The sequence below is a fragment of the Drosophila suzukii genome, chromosome 4, assembly GCF_043229965.1.
Source record: "Drosophila suzukii chromosome 4, CBGP_Dsuzu_IsoJpt1.0, whole genome shotgun sequence".
Classification (NCBI taxonomy): Eukaryota; Metazoa; Arthropoda; class Insecta; order Diptera; family Drosophilidae; genus Drosophila; species Drosophila suzukii.
Genome location: NC_092083.1, coordinates 1,205,886 through 1,223,785, shown reverse-complemented (window position 1 = coordinate 1,223,785; position 17,900 = coordinate 1,205,886). Strand labels below are relative to the sequence as shown.

The 17,900-nt window shown below is 39.2% G+C and overlaps 1 protein-coding gene across 2 annotated transcripts; it reads right to left on the bottom strand.

Moving 5' to 3' along the window:
* Nucleotides 1–1,528: 1,528 nt before the first annotated feature.
* On the bottom strand, nucleotides 1,529–11,378 carry onecut (homeobox protein onecut). Of its 2 annotated transcripts, XM_017088701.4 has the most exons (5): nucleotides 10,906–11,367; nucleotides 8,609–10,412; nucleotides 7,278–8,200; nucleotides 5,319–5,497; nucleotides 1,529–4,023 (listed from the first exon to the last, which is right to left on the bottom strand). In XM_017088701.4, the coding sequence occupies exons 2-5, from the start codon at nucleotides 10,372–10,374 to the stop codon at nucleotides 3,604–3,606; spliced, it is 3,288 nt and encodes a 1,095-aa protein (XP_016944190.2). In that variant the 5' UTR covers nucleotides 10,375–10,412; nucleotides 10,906–11,367; the 3' UTR covers nucleotides 1,529–3,603. The 2 variants fall into 2 exon arrangements, with proteins under 2 accessions (XP_016944190.2, XP_065723414.1); XM_065867342.2 differs by lacking the exons at nucleotides 1,529–4,023; nucleotides 5,319–5,497 and having other exon boundaries at nucleotides 7,763–7,928; nucleotides 7,993–8,200; nucleotides 10,906–11,378.
* Between the last annotated feature and the right edge of the window lie 6,522 nt (nucleotides 11,379–17,900).

Genomic DNA, 17,900 nt, shown 5'->3' with positions numbered 1-17,900 from the left:
CATGTATTGTTTTATTAAATATGAAATGGATATTGAAAAAAAGAACGCAGTGTCGATTTTTGATTCTTTCTTATGAAGGCTTCATGATAAACTTGGTTTACTACATTCGGAGTAAGTCAGAAGGTTTCAAAAAAGTCAAGCTTATATGGCTAAATCGACTTGCTAGTGATCCATATAAAGAATACAAATACTTTCCCGCTACCTGTGTCGGAAAGTATGTTCCGACGAATCACTGTGTAGAGACGAAGCGCACCAGGAGGGTGTGCGAAGGCGACTACTATATATACAAGAAGGAATGCAAATTTACTGTGATCTTCCAATTGTTACGAGTACATCAATCGAAAGGTATTGCATACTAAGACCTTAAACAAATCAATTGGTTTGGGGGAAAAAGCGGTGAAAGTGTAACAGTCGAATGACACCTCAACTGTCTACATCGGATGCTCCGTTCAAAAGTAATACGCAAACCAAGTTTTTGGGGGACTTCTCAAAATGAAAATTTTATTTTGACTGTCAGCTTGTCCGCTTGTTGGTTTGTCCCAAAAAGTTGTTTAAGGGCCCTGAAAACTCTAGACGACGTTAAACAGCTCAATATAAGAAACATAAGTTCTACCATTTTAGGAAAAACTAGCTAGTTTGTCGAGAAAACAGCTATAAATAGGTACATTTTGTACACCCGTAACTTGTGAACTAAACTGAACTACTTAAGCTACAGACTTGTGCTATATGTCGTTAGAAAGGTATTTTGAAATACTCTGTACGCCTTTCTTGCATAATTTTGTCTAAATACCACCGTTTTTACGAAATTATGGGCTCAAGTTATTTTTTTATCCCGTTTTTTCTGATTTCTCAAAAACAGCTCTAATGATTTCGAATAAAATTGTAAGATGAATAGCCCTTGAGATTCCTCAACTTTTGACATACTACACATTTTTATAAAAGTCCCGTTTTAAAGTTATTAATCAACAAAAATGGCCACATTTACCAGTTCAGAACATCTTACAAAAACACAGGCATATTGAAATACAGCGTGCCGAATGTAAGCGATTTAGAAAGTGCGTTTATGTAGTAGATCGTCATTAAAGTTGATATCAGAACTTTTGTTTGTTGAAGGTACGATCGTCACTAGATTTTTACCTCGTTAAGAGGTGTTCTTGTTTGATCTAATATACCATACTACTCTACGAGTAACATTTAAACATTTAATCGACATGTCGTCGAAAAAAACTGTGTTTTGTCATTAACATTGTAATAAATAAACTTTTTTTCAAAAAGATAAAAATAGAGAGAGTCGGATTTGAGACGATTGTCGAATGGGAGCTTCGGCTCGCCCGAAATCGAAGTCGGGACGTTAATGACACGTTAATGTCATTGGCATAATGGTGACATGTGGAACTGCAGGGCGGTTACGGTCGAGAAAATGCTCGATACTCAAGTTGCAGGGGAGTTAACTAAGAAACGTTGTCCTCCAAGGCAAAAGGGCTGAACTAAGCCAGGAATCTGTCTAGAAAGATGTAGACTCGATATATACACATAAAGGAACGTTTATAGTTAGGTTTGCCATTAATTTATTATTGCATTGTTTGATTTTTACATAAATACTTAAATTATGAATGTGCCTAAAACTTGCCCACCCCTCATTCGCAGTAAGTTGCTGAATTTTATTTAAACTAAATTGACTAGCATACATCAAGAGGCGTATTCTTATTGCATAATATATCCTACAGATATTAACATAGTGCCTTCTTTAATGCCTTTTGAGTATTTTTTGAACATTTGGAATCGTTTAAAGGTGAATCAAAATTTGTAGTTTCTTCCATGAAGTAAGCGGGTTCTTATTGGAATATCTGCGTTCAAACTTAACTGGAAGGGTTTTTTGAATAATTTATTTATTTACAGTTTCTTATATTAATAACCCGATTTATAATGTATTTAATATTCAAGATTTTAAGCCGCTTCCTTCCGATATATTCACATAAAAAATTATATTTGGCCGTTATTTTGTTTTCTTTTTAAAGATTAATGCAAAGGTACATTTTAATATTTTCAAATGCGGATGAGTATGCTAGAATGTGGTTGTGAAATAAATAATGATACATTTTAATATTTGCATACGCTGTGTAAATTATTTTCGTTTTATCTTATAAATTTGACTAGATACAGTTATTTTAATATTATCATTAATGTTTTTTATAATTGGGTGTTTCCATTTACATATCATAAATTTTATTCAATCTAATATATCTACATACATACAAATTTCTGCTTTACCAAGGACACCTAGTCCATTTGCCTAAGGCCAATTGCAATCCTTTTAAGAGTTAAAAGTAGTATTAATTAAACATATAGGTACGTATGATATCTGACGATTCCTTAAAGTTTAACTGACTGGCTGCGATCGGTATAAGCACAAAACCGGAAATCATTGAAAATTATATATACTGCACTTAATCGACAGCTAACCGCTTTTTGAAGGCAAGGGATTATGAAAAAAAGAGCAGATCTGGGCGCTGCTGTAAGAACCCTTCTTTTCGCACGTTTCATTTGGTAAGTCTTCTTCACAAATTAAACCAGCCTATGAAATTGCCAACATTGATTTATTGATGGATTCATACAAAAGTACAGCTGCACCAGGGATATAACAAATGATTATTGCTACTACAAACTAATAGCTGTAACAAAACTAAGAAACACGGAAAACAAGCAAGCCCTATTCAGCTCTAAAATTAATGTACTTCAGCCGTTTTAATAGGAGAAAAGTCCCAAGCAAATCGGATAAAACACAATATATCCTTTTATATGCCGTTACCCAATGGAGTCTATTTACTATATGCATCTGGATATCCCATTTTAAGAAATACAAGGATGTTTAGATAGTTCGTTTCTGGCGATTTCCATGATGAAATCAGTTAAACCTTTTATAAGTGCCCTTAAAAAATACTTTTATAACATCAACTGTAATAGCAAATCGTACAATTGCAACAGGATGCAATTTGTGATGACATACCTCACAACTCCAACAATTTTGGTTGGAAACAGAAAGACGGACCCGAATACTATTTAGAATTGCAATCATGGTAAACTCGTAAATTTACAATTGTTTCTGTCTACAAAAGATACACTTACTAATCTGTTGATTTAACTATCAGTGAGCAGTCAAATTATTAAAGAACGGACGCAGAAATGTTTCACACTGTTTTGTGCTCAGCAGACTATCATTACCTTTAGGTCATCAAAGCAATTGGAGACGCCCATATCATCTATAAAGAAATTGGCCTCCTGCCCGTGTACGTCTGGGCGAAAGCTTTGCTTCATTGTAATCTTCTCATCTGAAAGCCGTCTGATCTTAGCCAAATGGTCCGACAGTCCCTCATCCCGGTCGTCATCATAGCTACCCTCGCTATTGCTACCATTATTATCTTCGTCGTTGCCTTTCGAAGTGCGACGACATTCGACTTCCCTTGCTCTCATTGAAGGAACCGTGTGCGTTCGAGACAGAGTGCGGGTGCGGTTGGTGTGACGAGTGCTGACACACTTTGTAAATGACTTTGGACTCAATACTTTGGGCTTGTTGCTCGTTCGACGTCTGCTTCGGATATGCTGTCACAACATGTCCCCGTTCGGATCATTGGTATCTCCGTGGTCATCTGGGTCCACCAAATCGAAGTCGTGACTTTCCAACTCTAAGTCCATATCAGCTTCTTCATCAAAGGCTCCAAGAGGCGACATGGCTGTTGTATGGAGACTGGAGTAGTTTTCCTGCGTTAGGCTAGCCGGATTATGATTGTGATTGTGGCTCTGATTTTGACTCTGACTTTGACTGTGGCTCTCGTCCTCTTCCTGCTCGTCCTGTTGTTGTTGGCGGCTATGCGATAAATGCATGCTGTTCTTAGAGTCATCGTCCCGCCACTTGTCCATCGACCTCCTACGGGCGTTCATAAAGAAATTACCCACTGTTGTTGGCTCTAGTCCGAGCTGCCGCGCGATCGTTACTTGCATCTCCTTCGAAGGTCTTTTGGTCTCCTAAAAATTAAAAATTTTATTTTTAACAGCATTAAAAAAATAAATGACTTTATTAACCAGTGCTCCCTGGCAGAGAACATTTTTGAGGGGCAATAAGAAGTAAACAGTTCTTAAATGAAAGCAAGTTCCAGATCTATACATTTGTCGACTATGACACAAGTATTCGAACAGAAGAAAAACTATAAAATAAGTTAGACTCTGTAATATCCTGCAATAAAAAGTATTCTTATGTATATTATAGAAACCGTATAAATCTTACACTGGTATATGCAGCAGCTAAGGCCAAATTTGAGCTAAGCGAACACGCACGCACGCCCATCTTTAGAATCGGGTGACAGAGTTAACCCAGTGTCAAACACTTTTTTGGAATAATCGGGTTATTGGCTCACTTGATAGGTAATCCTACTTAGTGTGACAAGGCTTCAAGAACGTGTTAACTGATAAGCCGCAATAAATTCATATCTAAAGTCGGTAGAGACCTGGTTGAGGCCCGTCAAGATAAAATATTAAGATAAAATATTGGAAATGGCAAAAAGGTGTAATTATTTTGAAATTCGATACCAGAGTTACGGGTATCTAATATTTTAGAAACTCGACTTTAGCGATCCTTCTCACTTCTATTAATTTCTTGTATACAACCTACTATAGAAACTACACCTTTGGTTATCTAGAAAGCTTTTAAGCTAGGGGACTAATTTTGGATAGAGCCGTATGTTCATGAGGTAAGCCGTTCTATATAGAAGTCCAGGCCTGAACTTATTCGGCGTTTCCGACTTTTTAAAGTAAAAATACTCTTAAGGAGCATCAAGAGTCGAGTCTGAGAGCTAAAAAGTTGAGGTTTGTCATTCAGACTTCTAAGCCTTTGTCACAAATATGTTTAAAGATTTTGTGAAAGTTTAAAATTAAATTTTGCTTTGTTTATCAATACCCCAATAAAAAAAGTTCTTTCCACTAAATAAAGCCAGTTCGCGAAATCTGAAAATTTCGTTCTGGCTACCACATTTGAAAGCTAGATTTAAAATTTTGCATGTTGATTCTATATCAAGGCAATGTTTGATTTAGCCGAGTGATATGTCCACTCCAGCGACCACAGACAGCAAGAGGTTGTAGTGCCAAATTGGTTTAAATCTGACCATTAGTTTATAAGTTAAACAGGTACTATAAATTGCCTGCGTTGGTGGTGAGCACTAGACCAATCACATGAATTTCGCCAACCGCCAAATTCCGTTTGAATTACATATATGGTTTGATCGGAAATTTCACCTTATCTTGGATCCTGGATTATTGATACCTACTTTGAAAATCGCTTGTAATGTTCGTCTCTGAAGATCGGTGAAGACCAGCCGCGGTTTTTTTGGCTGAGGCATTTGCTCGATCTGAGGCTCTTCCTTTCGACGACAACTAACGATGTTGGTAGCGGACACGATCGTGACGGGTGTAGATGCAGACGAAGAAACCGATTCATTGGGCGGAGCTGTCGTATTTTCAAGTCGGCAGATGGACGACGTTCCAGAACATTGTTGAATAAAATAGAAAAAGTGGTGGGTTAACAACAAGAACTGGCAAAATACAGATTCAGGGGGGCACCCGGTTTTACTTTCACACTTTTTTTCGATTTACTATTCAAAACGCAATAATTGGTGCTTTGCTTTAAGCAAAACGCAATTTTTTTGTACATGCCCAAAATTGTTAAATTCGGGTCATTCCCTAAGAAGCTATAAGCAAATAAGGTGTGCAACCTTGGGAACAGACGCTTTGTTACTTGTGCATTTCTAACTCACCCCACTCCCTGAGTGCTCACAGTACACTTAGCTGAGTAACGGGTATCTGATAATCATCGACTATAGTGTTCTCTCTTGTTATACCCGTTACTCGTAGAGTAAAACGGTATACTAGATTCTTCGGAAAGTATGTAACAGGTAGAAGGACGCTTTTCCGACTCCGTAATGTATTTATACTTATGATGAAGATCACTAGCCGAGTCGATCTAGCTATGTCCGACTGTCTGTTCGTCCGTATAAACGCTGAGATTTCGAAAACTACAAAAGCTACAAAGTTGGGTTTTGGCATTTAGATTCGTGAGCTCCTTGCAGCGCAAGTTGGTTTCGTCAGTTTCCAATCTCGTTTTGCTGCTCTCATATCTCAATCTTCCTTTGGTCCCTTTAGCTGTCTAACGGGTATATAATAAATTATTTGTGGCCCTACCTAAAATTGGACCCCCAAATATATTCCTAAGCAACAAAAACTTTCGTTTTGTCAATACACAAATAGCTGTCTAAGGCCTAGTATTCAACCTAACAAAAAGTCGTCCAAAAACTTCATATAAAAAAAACGTAACAACATTTTTGTGACGTTTTTTTCATATACAATTTTTGGTTTTGGACGACTTTTTGTCAGGTTGAATACTAGGCCTAAGTAGGAAGAAAAGGCGAGAAAATGAAACATTCTGATAACAAAACGATTACAAAAACTTTTCGAAAAACATAGCGCGTAAATACGTAAAAAAAGTTTCTTAAAACGCAAAACTCAAAAGTAAAGTGAAAACAGGAGCACGCCTGATTATTCAAATATTTAAAAATATACTGCCAACTATGGAAATTAATTTAAAAACTTAAAACAGCTTTCCTTAAAATAGGCCACGTTTGAAAATTTTAAAAAATCGATGCAGGTATTTTAAAAGAAATAAATATTTTTACAAATTAAGAACAGGGGCTTTTTCTTTGAACCAATTCAACCTTATCATGTCCACTAATCCTCTTTTATTAAGTAATAACGATTAATTGACGTTTTCTTATAACCATCGCTCTATGTAGTTAGTCCATTTGGTTATACCCATTACTTGTATGTATTCTCGTAAAGTATAAATATTTTTAACCGTTATGAGTGTTGAGATCTCGGAATCTATAAAAGCTACAAAGTTGCGATTAAGCATTCAGATTTAAGTGGTTGCCACGCTCAATCTATTGCCCACAAACGCAGATGACGATAAAGTCTGCCGAACGCCCACATTTTATAAAGATTTTATTGTTGTAAATTGATATTGATTTCACTGATAAGAAGCTTTCTAAATGTTAAGAGTCTAACTAACTAAGCTAAACACCACCCTACGCTACGTGGCGCGCTGGCATCGGTATTGTGTGCCGTGCCTATAGAAATGCCTCGGAATTTTATTTTAATTGAAATTTGGAAAATAGTTACGGGTATCTGATAGTCGAGGCTATGCCTTTAGGCATAGCTTCTGCAATTCTACTCACCATTTGGTGTCAATGTTGGCCCAACATGAGAGTCCAAATCGGTCGGTATGGTGGATGTGGATCCCGTTGCTGGTCCAAGTGTCATTCCAGACCCCAAAACCGCTCGCTGAGGAATTTGGGCAGCGGCCATTCGTAGAGCAGACATGCGCTGAAACTCGGGCTCCTGTAGCCACTTGTACATTCTGCGGAATGTCTCCCGGCCGGACTTAAGCTTGGACCACGGCTTTGGATTGCGCAGCAGATCAGACAAAGTACCTTGCGAACGACATAGAACACGTTGTGCGAAGATCGCCTGTGGAATGCTGTACCGCTTGAGTTCAGCTGAGATGCGCTGAGCCAGATCCTTCGTGTTGATTTCCTCCATGTCACTGGTGTTTCCATTGCGGCTCGATCCACCTCCCCCAGAGGCTACTGACGCTTTTGGCGAGGCAGAGACCGACATTTTGGTCTGCTGGCTGGCACCTTGAAAGCCGTTTAGGAGAGCTGATTGGGGCTGCTGGTGGATGGCACACACTGAGTGAGGGGTACCGTGGATGTTCGGACTACACTGTTCTGCTGTCACGGTGCTCGTCTCTTGGTCTTTGTCCAGGAAAAACTGGGGTCTCTGCCCTGGGGACAGTCGCTCATTCAGTTTGAGTCCGGATGAATCGTCTGTTACGGGAGGGGGGGTTGGAGTGAGAGACACGACCACTGGCAGATCGGCGGACAGACTAACAATGCTACCGTTGCCGTGCTTCCAATCATCTGACTTCCAGTCCGGAGGGCAGATCGGAGTGGCCGTAGGAAGTTGCCGGTTCAAGTGTCCCCGCTCAGGCGGCATGTTAAGTCGAGATCTGCGCTCTAGCGGAATGTGGAACCGAGCCTCCAGGTCAACCGGCATATGAAGTCGCACCTCCCGCTCAGGGTGCATTTGAAGCCAATTCCTTCAAATAAATTTAATATTGCTTTAAAGATTATAATTTTACATTTGTGTGTTATAAGAAAGAAAGATCGGGAGGGTATCTTGAAAGGTCACTCTGAAATACGAACAAAAATTGTTCATTCCTATAGTTGTCCGACATACTTCCGAGCAAACTATTATGATACCGTTATAAAAGAGGAGATCCGAGTAATGTCTGAGGGTCCAAATCAAGTTTAACCATCCTCAGTCACTATTTATTGAGGAACTTAATTAGTTTGTATTGAAAACATTTGCTAAAGTATTAAAAATGCTTAAATTTACTCTTATTGATTATAAATTTGAAATAATACTTATCGATTATATCGAGGTCGGAGGACAGGAATTTAGCGATCTTTCTTGTCTTAGGCAAATCTTCTAGAGGTATACATACGTTCCTCCGTTGACACCGGGACCGCTATCTGCTCCAGAGATGTGATCGGAGTAAACGAATTTCTCTCCATTGACATCTGCGTCTCCGCTGTCTCCTCCAGAGATGTGATCAGAGTATGAAAACTTCTCGCCGTTGACATCGGTATCTGCGCTTTCTCCTCCAGACATGTGGCCAGAGTAGGCAAACTTCCCCCCATTGACATCGGCATGACCATGGGGGTGCCCGTGAGATATTGCTGATTCTTTTTTGTGCCCGTTGTGGTTTAGCTGCAGTTGAGATGAGTTAGACACACGTCCCGAAACCGAGGCATGCAGATCGCACGAGACCAAGTAGTTATTGGGTGGAGGTGAAATCATCGACGATAGCTTTTCATATGAGGAATATGGTGATTGGACGCCGCTCAACACGCCCAAGCCTAAGTGCCCACTTCCCATGGGCATGGTAAGGGCAGAGAATGAGCTACAATCGTTGTTGTTGCATCCGGAGGACGCCACATTGCCACTGGAAATTGAACCCGTCCCAGCAGCCTCGGCAGATTGGTTAGTGACCTCACCACCCTCGACCACTCCTCCACCTCCTTCTCCACCATTGACATCCGCGTCGCCGCTATCTCCTCCAGAGATGTGGCCGGAGTACGCGAACTTTTCGGACATTGTCGATATAGGCGGAAGTGGTTGAATAGGGGTCAGGGTGGCATATGATGTCTGACTGAACCCAGGCGGTGATAGTCGATCATTCACCGAGGTCAGCGTCTGATACGAGCTGTGGCTGAGCAGCTGCCCTCGACTGCGCGAGTCCCGATCATCGTCGTCTTCATCCTCCGGATCTCCGTCTCCCTCTCCATCGGCATCTCCTTCGCCGTCCACCTCTTTGTCGCTGTCCTGCGAGTGGACGATGACTGACAGAACCTCACCGTGCACCGCCTCCAATCCCATTTCCAGCTGAGCTGACCTGTGGTGTAGGCCATGAAGCGCCTGAGCTTGAGCTTGGTGGTGCGGATGGTGGCTCGTTAGGCCGTATTGCTGCTGCTGTTCCAAGAGCTGCTGGTGATGCTGATTCAGCGTTATCCCCTCGTCGTCGCAGCCAACGTCGTCGGAGGAAATGTCATCCATTTCGTCCACGTCCACGCCAAGACCTGCATTTACACTCGCCACATCTACGTGCATTCGAATGCGCTTATGACCTTGATCCAGGCTCTTCGATTGGGCAATAAGTAGCTTCTGTTCCTGCTTTATCGCCATCTCTTGGGAGAGAACCGACTGGGACATCGAATCCACTGTCAGACCGTCCAAGCTGATGTCGGACGCTACAAAGTCCACTGGGCTGCTACTCACCATACGCTCCGGACATTGCTGCGTGTTGTGCCTATCCGGCTGGAGCAGCCCGAAGGGCAATGCCATTGTTCTGGGCTGAAGCTGCTGGGACACAATTTGAAAGGATGTCTGCCTATTGCTGTGGCCCATCGAGTCGATCACCATGACAACGGAATCAGATCCCGACCCCGAAACCAATCCGGATCCAGATCGAGAGCCAGGGCCAGACCGGTGTTTTTTCCCTCCACTAGATCCGTCCGATCTTGGGCAGGCGGTCATAGTTTGCAGCGAAATCGCCAAGTCCTCGCCGGAATCGGTTCCTCCCTCCTGGTGTTGGTGGTGCGACTGAGACTGACGCTCCGAGTGGTGTCCCACAGTGATGAAATCTGTTGCATCTTCAACCAGATCCTGGCTAAAAGTCTGGTGGTCAATTATTTCACTTATGGACTCCATTCCTTTCAAGATTCCTCTTGTGTTTCGTTATCGTGCATCTGAAATAAAATAATTTAAGTACACAAATAACGAAATTTCAAGCGTTTTAAAGCCAATAGGTTTTTATATAATTTTCTATAAGCTGTCCTACGGTAATTTAACTATGGTTAAATAGAAACGTCCATAATTACACAATAATAAAAAAGATTCAATTAGAAAATGAATACTGTAAGCCTTGTTGCTCCTTAAAAACAATACATTTAAATATTAGCCCTAGGTAATATATATAGGCTACGTTTTAACTTGTTTTTTGTTATTAGCTGCACAGAATATTTTTGTCGTTGCCATCGTCGCCGACCTTAAGGGTTGCTTCAAAAATACACAAACATAGATACACGTAAGTGTATTCTCGCACTTACACATACGCATGAGGCAAGGGGTAGGTGTTGCTTGCACCTTTCTAATAGAATGCCCATTTTTGCATGTGTACAAATTGGCTTAAATTTTCTTTTGTAAGATTAAACTAATAGAAGCGTTATCGAAAGTATTTACCCAAATTCTGTATGACCTTTAAGCTACATTTCAGTAAAGAGGCTTCGTTTCACTTTTTGCATCTCGAAACAAATTTATCCGAAGCACGATTGCACAAATCACTCGGATGGGAAGATTTTTGAAGATAATTTCGTTCGGTTCCTTGACTGGAATGTTCGAAAAGCCGAGCTCAAATCCGAATAGCTTGGGTCTCTTTCTAAAAAGGATGTACTTTCCAAAGTAAGGCAACTTTTGATAGGATCAAACTGATGGAAACCTAGGGGCTCCGTCACAACGCCTCGTTCATGTCCACAACTGAATCCTTCGGCCAGAAAATTATCTACGCTTGTTCGTGTATACATATATGTACACACATGTGGGTGGTTTTTCCGAAAGTTTGTTATGTGACTGCCGCGTTCCATTAAGTCTCAGCCTTACGCGAATTATACCCAATTCGAACTGAACGGAACCAAACCAAACAGAACGGAACTAAAATGAACGGCCACAATGCACCACCATCGTGCTAAGGGTTGCCACAGGCAGATACTACACCATAAACCCCACCCCTAAGGCCAGATCATGCGCAGTGCGAGAAGGTGAACTGGAATACAAGTAACCGATGCTCTATGCTTTGCTTACTACTTTTCAAACGTTGTATTTTTTGATAAGCAATTTATATCTATATTTTGAACAATAGTATCGTTTATATTTTGCAGTCATAGTTTTCCACCAAGAGTGTGTTTATAAAACTAAATCAGCAAAGTGATCAAAAGTGGGCCACCCCAGTTCCCAAGGTCCGATTTCGGCGAACATTTTGGCTTTTCCAGTTTAAAACAAGGAATAACGCAATAGTCGAGTACCTCGACTATCAGATACCTGTTACTTAGCCAAAGGGACGAAAGGGAGATGCGTGGCTTGTGGGCGTAAGAATAGGCGTGGCATACTCGCGTGACAAACTTACGTTTTGGGTGTTTTGAATTGATAACATATAGCTGTCATAGGAACTATCAAAATATTTAAATACAAATCTTCCAAATATACGTTTTCTGAAAAATGAGTATGATTTTAAGTGCATGATATTAAGAAAGCTGCAAGGGTAAACCAACTTCGGCTTGGCAAAGCTAGCATCCGTTCTTGTTTTTATACCCTTGCAGAGGGTATTACGATTTCAGCCACAAGTTTGCAACGCAGTTAAAGAGACGTTTCCGACCCCATAAAGTATATATATTCTTGATCAGCATGACTAGACGAGTCGATCTAGCCATGTCCGTCTGTCCGTCCGTTTCTACGCAAACTAGAAACTTTCCCAGAAGTCGTATTTCTTTTGCAGGTAGTATATAAGTCGAAACCAGCCGGATCGGACAACTATATCTTATAGCTCCCAAAGAATAATCGGAAAACTAAATTTTAAAAAATTATATCTTTTGTTTTTTTTACATATAAATTCCTACGCTTGGAAATAACATTTTTAAATTAGTTCTGAATTTCGAAATTCATTTTATCAATATCGGACGACTATATCATAAAGCTGCCACAGGAACGATCGAAAAATTGGTGGGAAAATAATATGAAACAAATTATAGCTTCGTTGTTTTTTAACATATGACCTCCTACGCTTGGAAAAACCATTTTCTAACTAAGGAGAACGCTATAGTCGAGTACCTCGAATAACAGATACCCGTTACTCAGCTAAAGGGACCAAAGGGAAATGGAGGTGTGCAAGCAGTAAAGCGAGATTGAATTGCGCCACCTACCCGCGATCTCAATATATAGTTATGTGGGCGGTAGACAGATTTAGGTGTTATGGGCGTTAGAGTGGGCGTGGCAAACTTTTTTTGGGGTCAATCGATAGGTATTGACGAGACTAATACATTTCAGTTAACATATTTTTCTAGGATGAAAATTGTGGGAGCGACAGGCTTAGGCGGTTTGTCGGCGTTAGAGTGGGCGTGGCAAATTTTTTTTGCATCAATCAATAGGTATTAACAAGACTAATACATTTCAGTTAAAATTTTTTATCTAGCATGAAAATTGTGGGCACCACAAATTGGGGGTTTGTGGGCGTTAAAGCGGGCGTGGCATCTTCGCGTAACAAATCTAAATCTAAAATCCCAATTCTCTATCTTCTATAGTTTCTTAGATATCCGCGTTCATATCTACGATTTTCTAATTTTGTTGGCGGTTTGTGGGCGTGGCACATTGCTGAAACAAACTTGCGCTGCGTAAGAAGGTCAGGAATCTGCATGCCAAATATCAATAGCCTAGCTCTTATGGTTTCCGAGATCTCAGAGTTCAACCGGACGGACGGACAGACGTACAGATGGACATCGACTCGGCTAGTGATCCTGAGCAAGAATATATATACTTTATGGGGTCGGAAACGCTTCTGCCTGTTATATACTTTCCGACGAATCTAGTACACCATTTTACTCTACGAGTAACGGGTAAAATTAGTTCTGCATTTCGCATTTAGCGAGAAAAAAAGTTAAAATTAGTGTATCACAAAAATTAAACATTCCAATAATAATTTAATGGGTTAAAAAAAAGTCTTGTATCACGCAACCGGGATTTTAATGACCTTCTAATGACCTTGATGCCAAAGTGTAAATAGAGTAAGTTCAAATTATGAGTATATTATCTAGCCACGTCCGTCTGACCGTTTCTACGTGAAATAGTCTCTTAGTTTTAAAGCTATCATTATAAATCTTTCCCAAAAGTCTTCTTTCTATTGCAGGTGGTATGGAAGTCGACAAGATAATAGAAAACAAGGAAGAACGCTATAGTCGAGTACCTCGGCTATCAGATACCCGTTACTCAGCTATATGGAGATATGCAAGCAGCAAAGCGAGATAAAAAAAATATTTTTTTGGATCAATCGATAGGTATCGACGAGACCAATACATTTCAGTTAAAATTTTTTATCTAGCATGAAAATTGTGGGCGTCACAGGTCTTCGCGGTTTGTGGGCGTTAAAGTGGGCGTGGCAAATTTTTTTTTGGATCAATCGATAGGTATCGACGAGACCAATACATTTCAGTTAAAATTTTTTATCTAGCATGAAAATTGTGGGCGTCACAGGTTTTCGCGGTTTGTGGGCGTTAAAGTGGGCGTGGCAAACTTTTTTTTGGGTCAATCGATAGGTATTGATGAGAACAATACATTTCAGTTAAAATTTTTATTCTAGCATCAAAACTGTAGGAGCCACAGTTTTGGGCGGTTTGTGGGCGTTAGAGTGGGCGTGGCACTGTGCTGAAACAAACTTGCGCTGCGTAAGAAGCTCAGGAATCTGCACGCCAAATCTCAATAGCCTAGCTCCCATAGTTTCCGAGATCTCAGCGTTCATCCGGACGGACAGACAGACGGACAGACGGACAGACGGACAGACGGACATGGCTAGATCGACTCGGCTAGTGATCCTGATCAAGAATATATATACTTTGTGGGGTCGGAAACGCTTCCTTCTGCCTGTTACATACTTTCCGACGAATCTAGTATACCCTTTTACTCTACGAGTAACGGGTATAAAAATCAAGCTTCGCTGATTTTGATCATATTATTTTGGTACTATGGGAATACACTACTTTTTTACAATTTCATAATTTCAAATAAAATTGTTCTTTAATATATGAGCTAAGCATAAGCTTCCATCAATCGTAAAATGGTTCGTTGCTTTTGATCATACTCTATTCTACTCCGTGGTATGCCTTACTTTAGGTTTTAAAAATTTTTGATTTATTTTATGTACTGTAATATACGTGTGATTTTAATTGCATGAAATGGTTAAACTTCGTTTCTTTCTTTGCTCCATTTAAAATCTTAGCATCTGCCAAATGGATTCTTTAGTTTTTTAGATGCTACAAAAATGGTTTAATATCGTGCTAAGCACGTGTAATCGTTTTGAGACCTCGAAGAAGAACTCATATCTTTCAAAAAGAATCATCCAGATGGTTCAATCCATGTCAAACGTGTCACGAAAACAATAGTTAAATTTCAGGAAAATACGAAATATTTTCGATAGAGAAGCGAATTGTTGTAGCTTGTTTTCCTTTTTTTATTATGCTCCTTTTTTTAGCGGAGTTCTCAGTTTCAAGCACCTCTTAATAAAAATAAACATATAACTTATTTGTTAAAGATGGAAATGTATTTGAACTGCGATGGCGCCGTTAGTGCCAATTAAGGAAATTGTTGTTGATGGAGGCCAAGGACCCTTTTAAAAAAAAGGAACAATTTCTATGCTCTTTTTTAAGGAAATGACCAACCTCCTTCTTGGAAACAAGACCTGGAACCAGCTGAACCAAAACTTTCATTATTTATCTAAAGAAAAAGCCATTTAAGGGCGCACCCATCTTCCAAAATTGATGCTTAAAATGGATATTGTCAAAGATCCGTATCCGAAGAATCAAACGCTTTAATCGTTTGCGCTACGGATACAGCAGCCTTGCCGCTGACAAGTTCTGAAAGTGAATATTTTGGTACAGCAGATCAAGCAAAAATAATCATTTATATTTTCTAGAAAATATTTATATTTTTTAGGGTAAGTATCAATTTAAGGGTGGAGTAATCATTTTTAGAAAAACTAATGCAAGGCAATTTTATTTTTTCGTTAGCCTTTTTATCTTTTAATAAATAATTTCTAGAATAAGGACATGTTTTTTAATAGGGCGATTCTAGTTTATGGTAAACATTTCCTTGATTTAGTAACGTTTTCCGAATTTAAGGAAAATTTCCCTGACTTTAGAAAAAACAAGGAAGAACGCTATAGTCGAGTACCCCGACTATCAGATACCCGTTACTCAGCTAAAGAGACCAAAAGGAAATTGAGATATGCAAGCAGCAAAGCGAGATTGAAATGCGCCACCTACCGGCGGTAGACAGATTTAAGCGTTATGGCGTTAGAGTGGGCGTGGAAATTTATTTTTTGGATCAATCGATAGTTTGTGGGCGTTAGAGTGGGCGTGGCACGATTTTCTCAACAGCCTAGCTCTTATAGTTTCCGAGATCTCAGCGTTCATCCGGACAGACGGACAGACGTACAGATGGACATGGCTAAATCGACTGCTTATATTTTTTATGATTTTTTGAAAATGCTTAGAAACATGCATTTAAGCCATATTTTTCTCTTTTTCATAAAAATTTTTTCCGACATTGTCACCTTTAAAAAATCATAAAAAATATAAGCAAAATGATTTTTGAAAAATTCTTTTTGCAGTTACTATTAGTTTTGTTTAAAGAAACTTTTTGTATCAAAAAATTTAAGTTTTCAAGTCGAGGAAAAAAGTTCACAAAGGACATTTTCACACAAATTCGTCCTTTTCAATAAATACTGAATGGGCTAAGAAATGTATTGTATCATTCAAACGGCATTTGAATTACCTTTCCATTGATGCCAAAGTTAACAAGATGTAAGTTCAAATTATGAATATATTTAACTTTTTTTTTGTGAAAATACTTTTGACCACCCTTGTACTTTATGGGGTCGGAAACGCTTCCTTCTCCCTGTTCCATACACTCATATAAATTGTACTGTGTAATCGACCTAAAAACAAGGAAAATCGCCCTAAAACGGGGGTCAATGGCGACTGGGTAACAAAATAAGGGCAATATTTTCTAAAAACAGGCATGTATTGGTCTTACATTTATGGCGATTTTTCTTAGATCTATTATGAATTTTCTTAAGTCTAGGCCGATTTTTCTGTTTTCAAAGGTAAATACCCTTAACAACGCCGGCATTTCTTGAAATTATGGTTGAGCGCCTTAAAACCAAGAGCAAGTGCCCTAAAAATTAAAACGAGTTTTTATAAAAAAAATCGTGCTTGGACATGTTTGCCGGTTCTCGGCAAACATTATCCGTGGTACTTTTTCCAGGATTTTTTTAGGATTATTTGACTATGTGTCCTTTCTTACTATAATTTGAGAGGGGGAGAAGGCAAGGTTACTATTTGGCCGCTCCACGCATGTTGGTAAACTGCTAATTAGAGTCACATGAACTGAAAGTAGTCATTAAACAGAATCAGGGAAATAACATTAATATAAAACAAGTTACCTCTTGAGAAAAATCTTCGTGGTTGCAGCAGAATCGAACTCACGAGCGCTGGGTTCGCATTCGGGAGCACTACCGCTGCACCAAAGACGCATCGCGCTAGGCGACACGGAAAAAGGTGAACCCTTATCTGAATGGGTTCTAAGAACAAGTTCTCAATTTAATTCTAAGAAACATTCTCACTAATGACAACCAATTATGTTTTGTTTTACCCAATTAGACTAAATACATTAAAAAACTATTATTTTAATGTACTATACATTATTTTAGCTTATATATATAAAAATATGTTCTAAAATTTTTTTGCCCATGCACACAAAATTGTTTAAGAATTCAATTCTAAAAACTTGCACAAAAAAGAAAAATAAATGTTGACCCTTCGTGGGTTCGAACTCACGCCATTTAGATGAGTTTGAAAGTTCAAGACCGCTAGGCCACTGATTTTCAAATTTCAAGGGCGATTTTCTAGTTTCAATGGATTTTAGATGATTTTTTTTTCTACGAAATGTGATGATTTGCCCTAAATATGAGAAAATTTTATAAGCATATGCTCGGGAAAAATTCGGCTTACCTAATAGAAAATTTTGGCATTTTAGAAAAATTAACACTAAAACCTATTTTCTTTGGCGATTTTTCCTATATTTAGGGCGATTTTTCTTAATGTTAGGGCGATTTAATGTTTCGGGCGATTTTACTACTATTTAGAAAAATAATTTTATGAGTGTACTTTCCGACGAACACAATATACCCTTTTACTCTACGAGTAACGGATATAACAAGGAAGAACGACATAGTTGAGTGCCTCGACTATCAGATACCCGTTACACAGGAAACCAACTTTAAAATAAATATAACTTTGGGTAGAGGGGAAGAAATATCGATGTTTAAATTTTTTATTCATGGCAGTGATGTCACTGACGGTGTTCTTGCTACATACATAGATACGGGAGTAAGGTCCCTTCAGTTCCAAAAAAAA

Excerpts from the sequence above, each read along its gene's own strand:
- onecut (XM_017088701.4), bottom strand. The coding sequence starts at position 10,374 with ATGGAGTCCATAAGTGAAATAATTGACCACCAGACTTTTAGCCAGGAT. Across the intron at positions 8,201-8,608 it reads CCCGGTGTCAACGGAGGAAC|GAATTGGCTTCAAATGCACC; the intron begins GTATGTATACCT and ends ATTTATTTGAAG. Across the intron at positions 4,024-5,318 it reads CATTACAAGCGATTTTCAAA|GAGACCAAAAGACCTTCGAA; the intron begins GTAGGTATCAAT and ends TTTAATTTTTAG.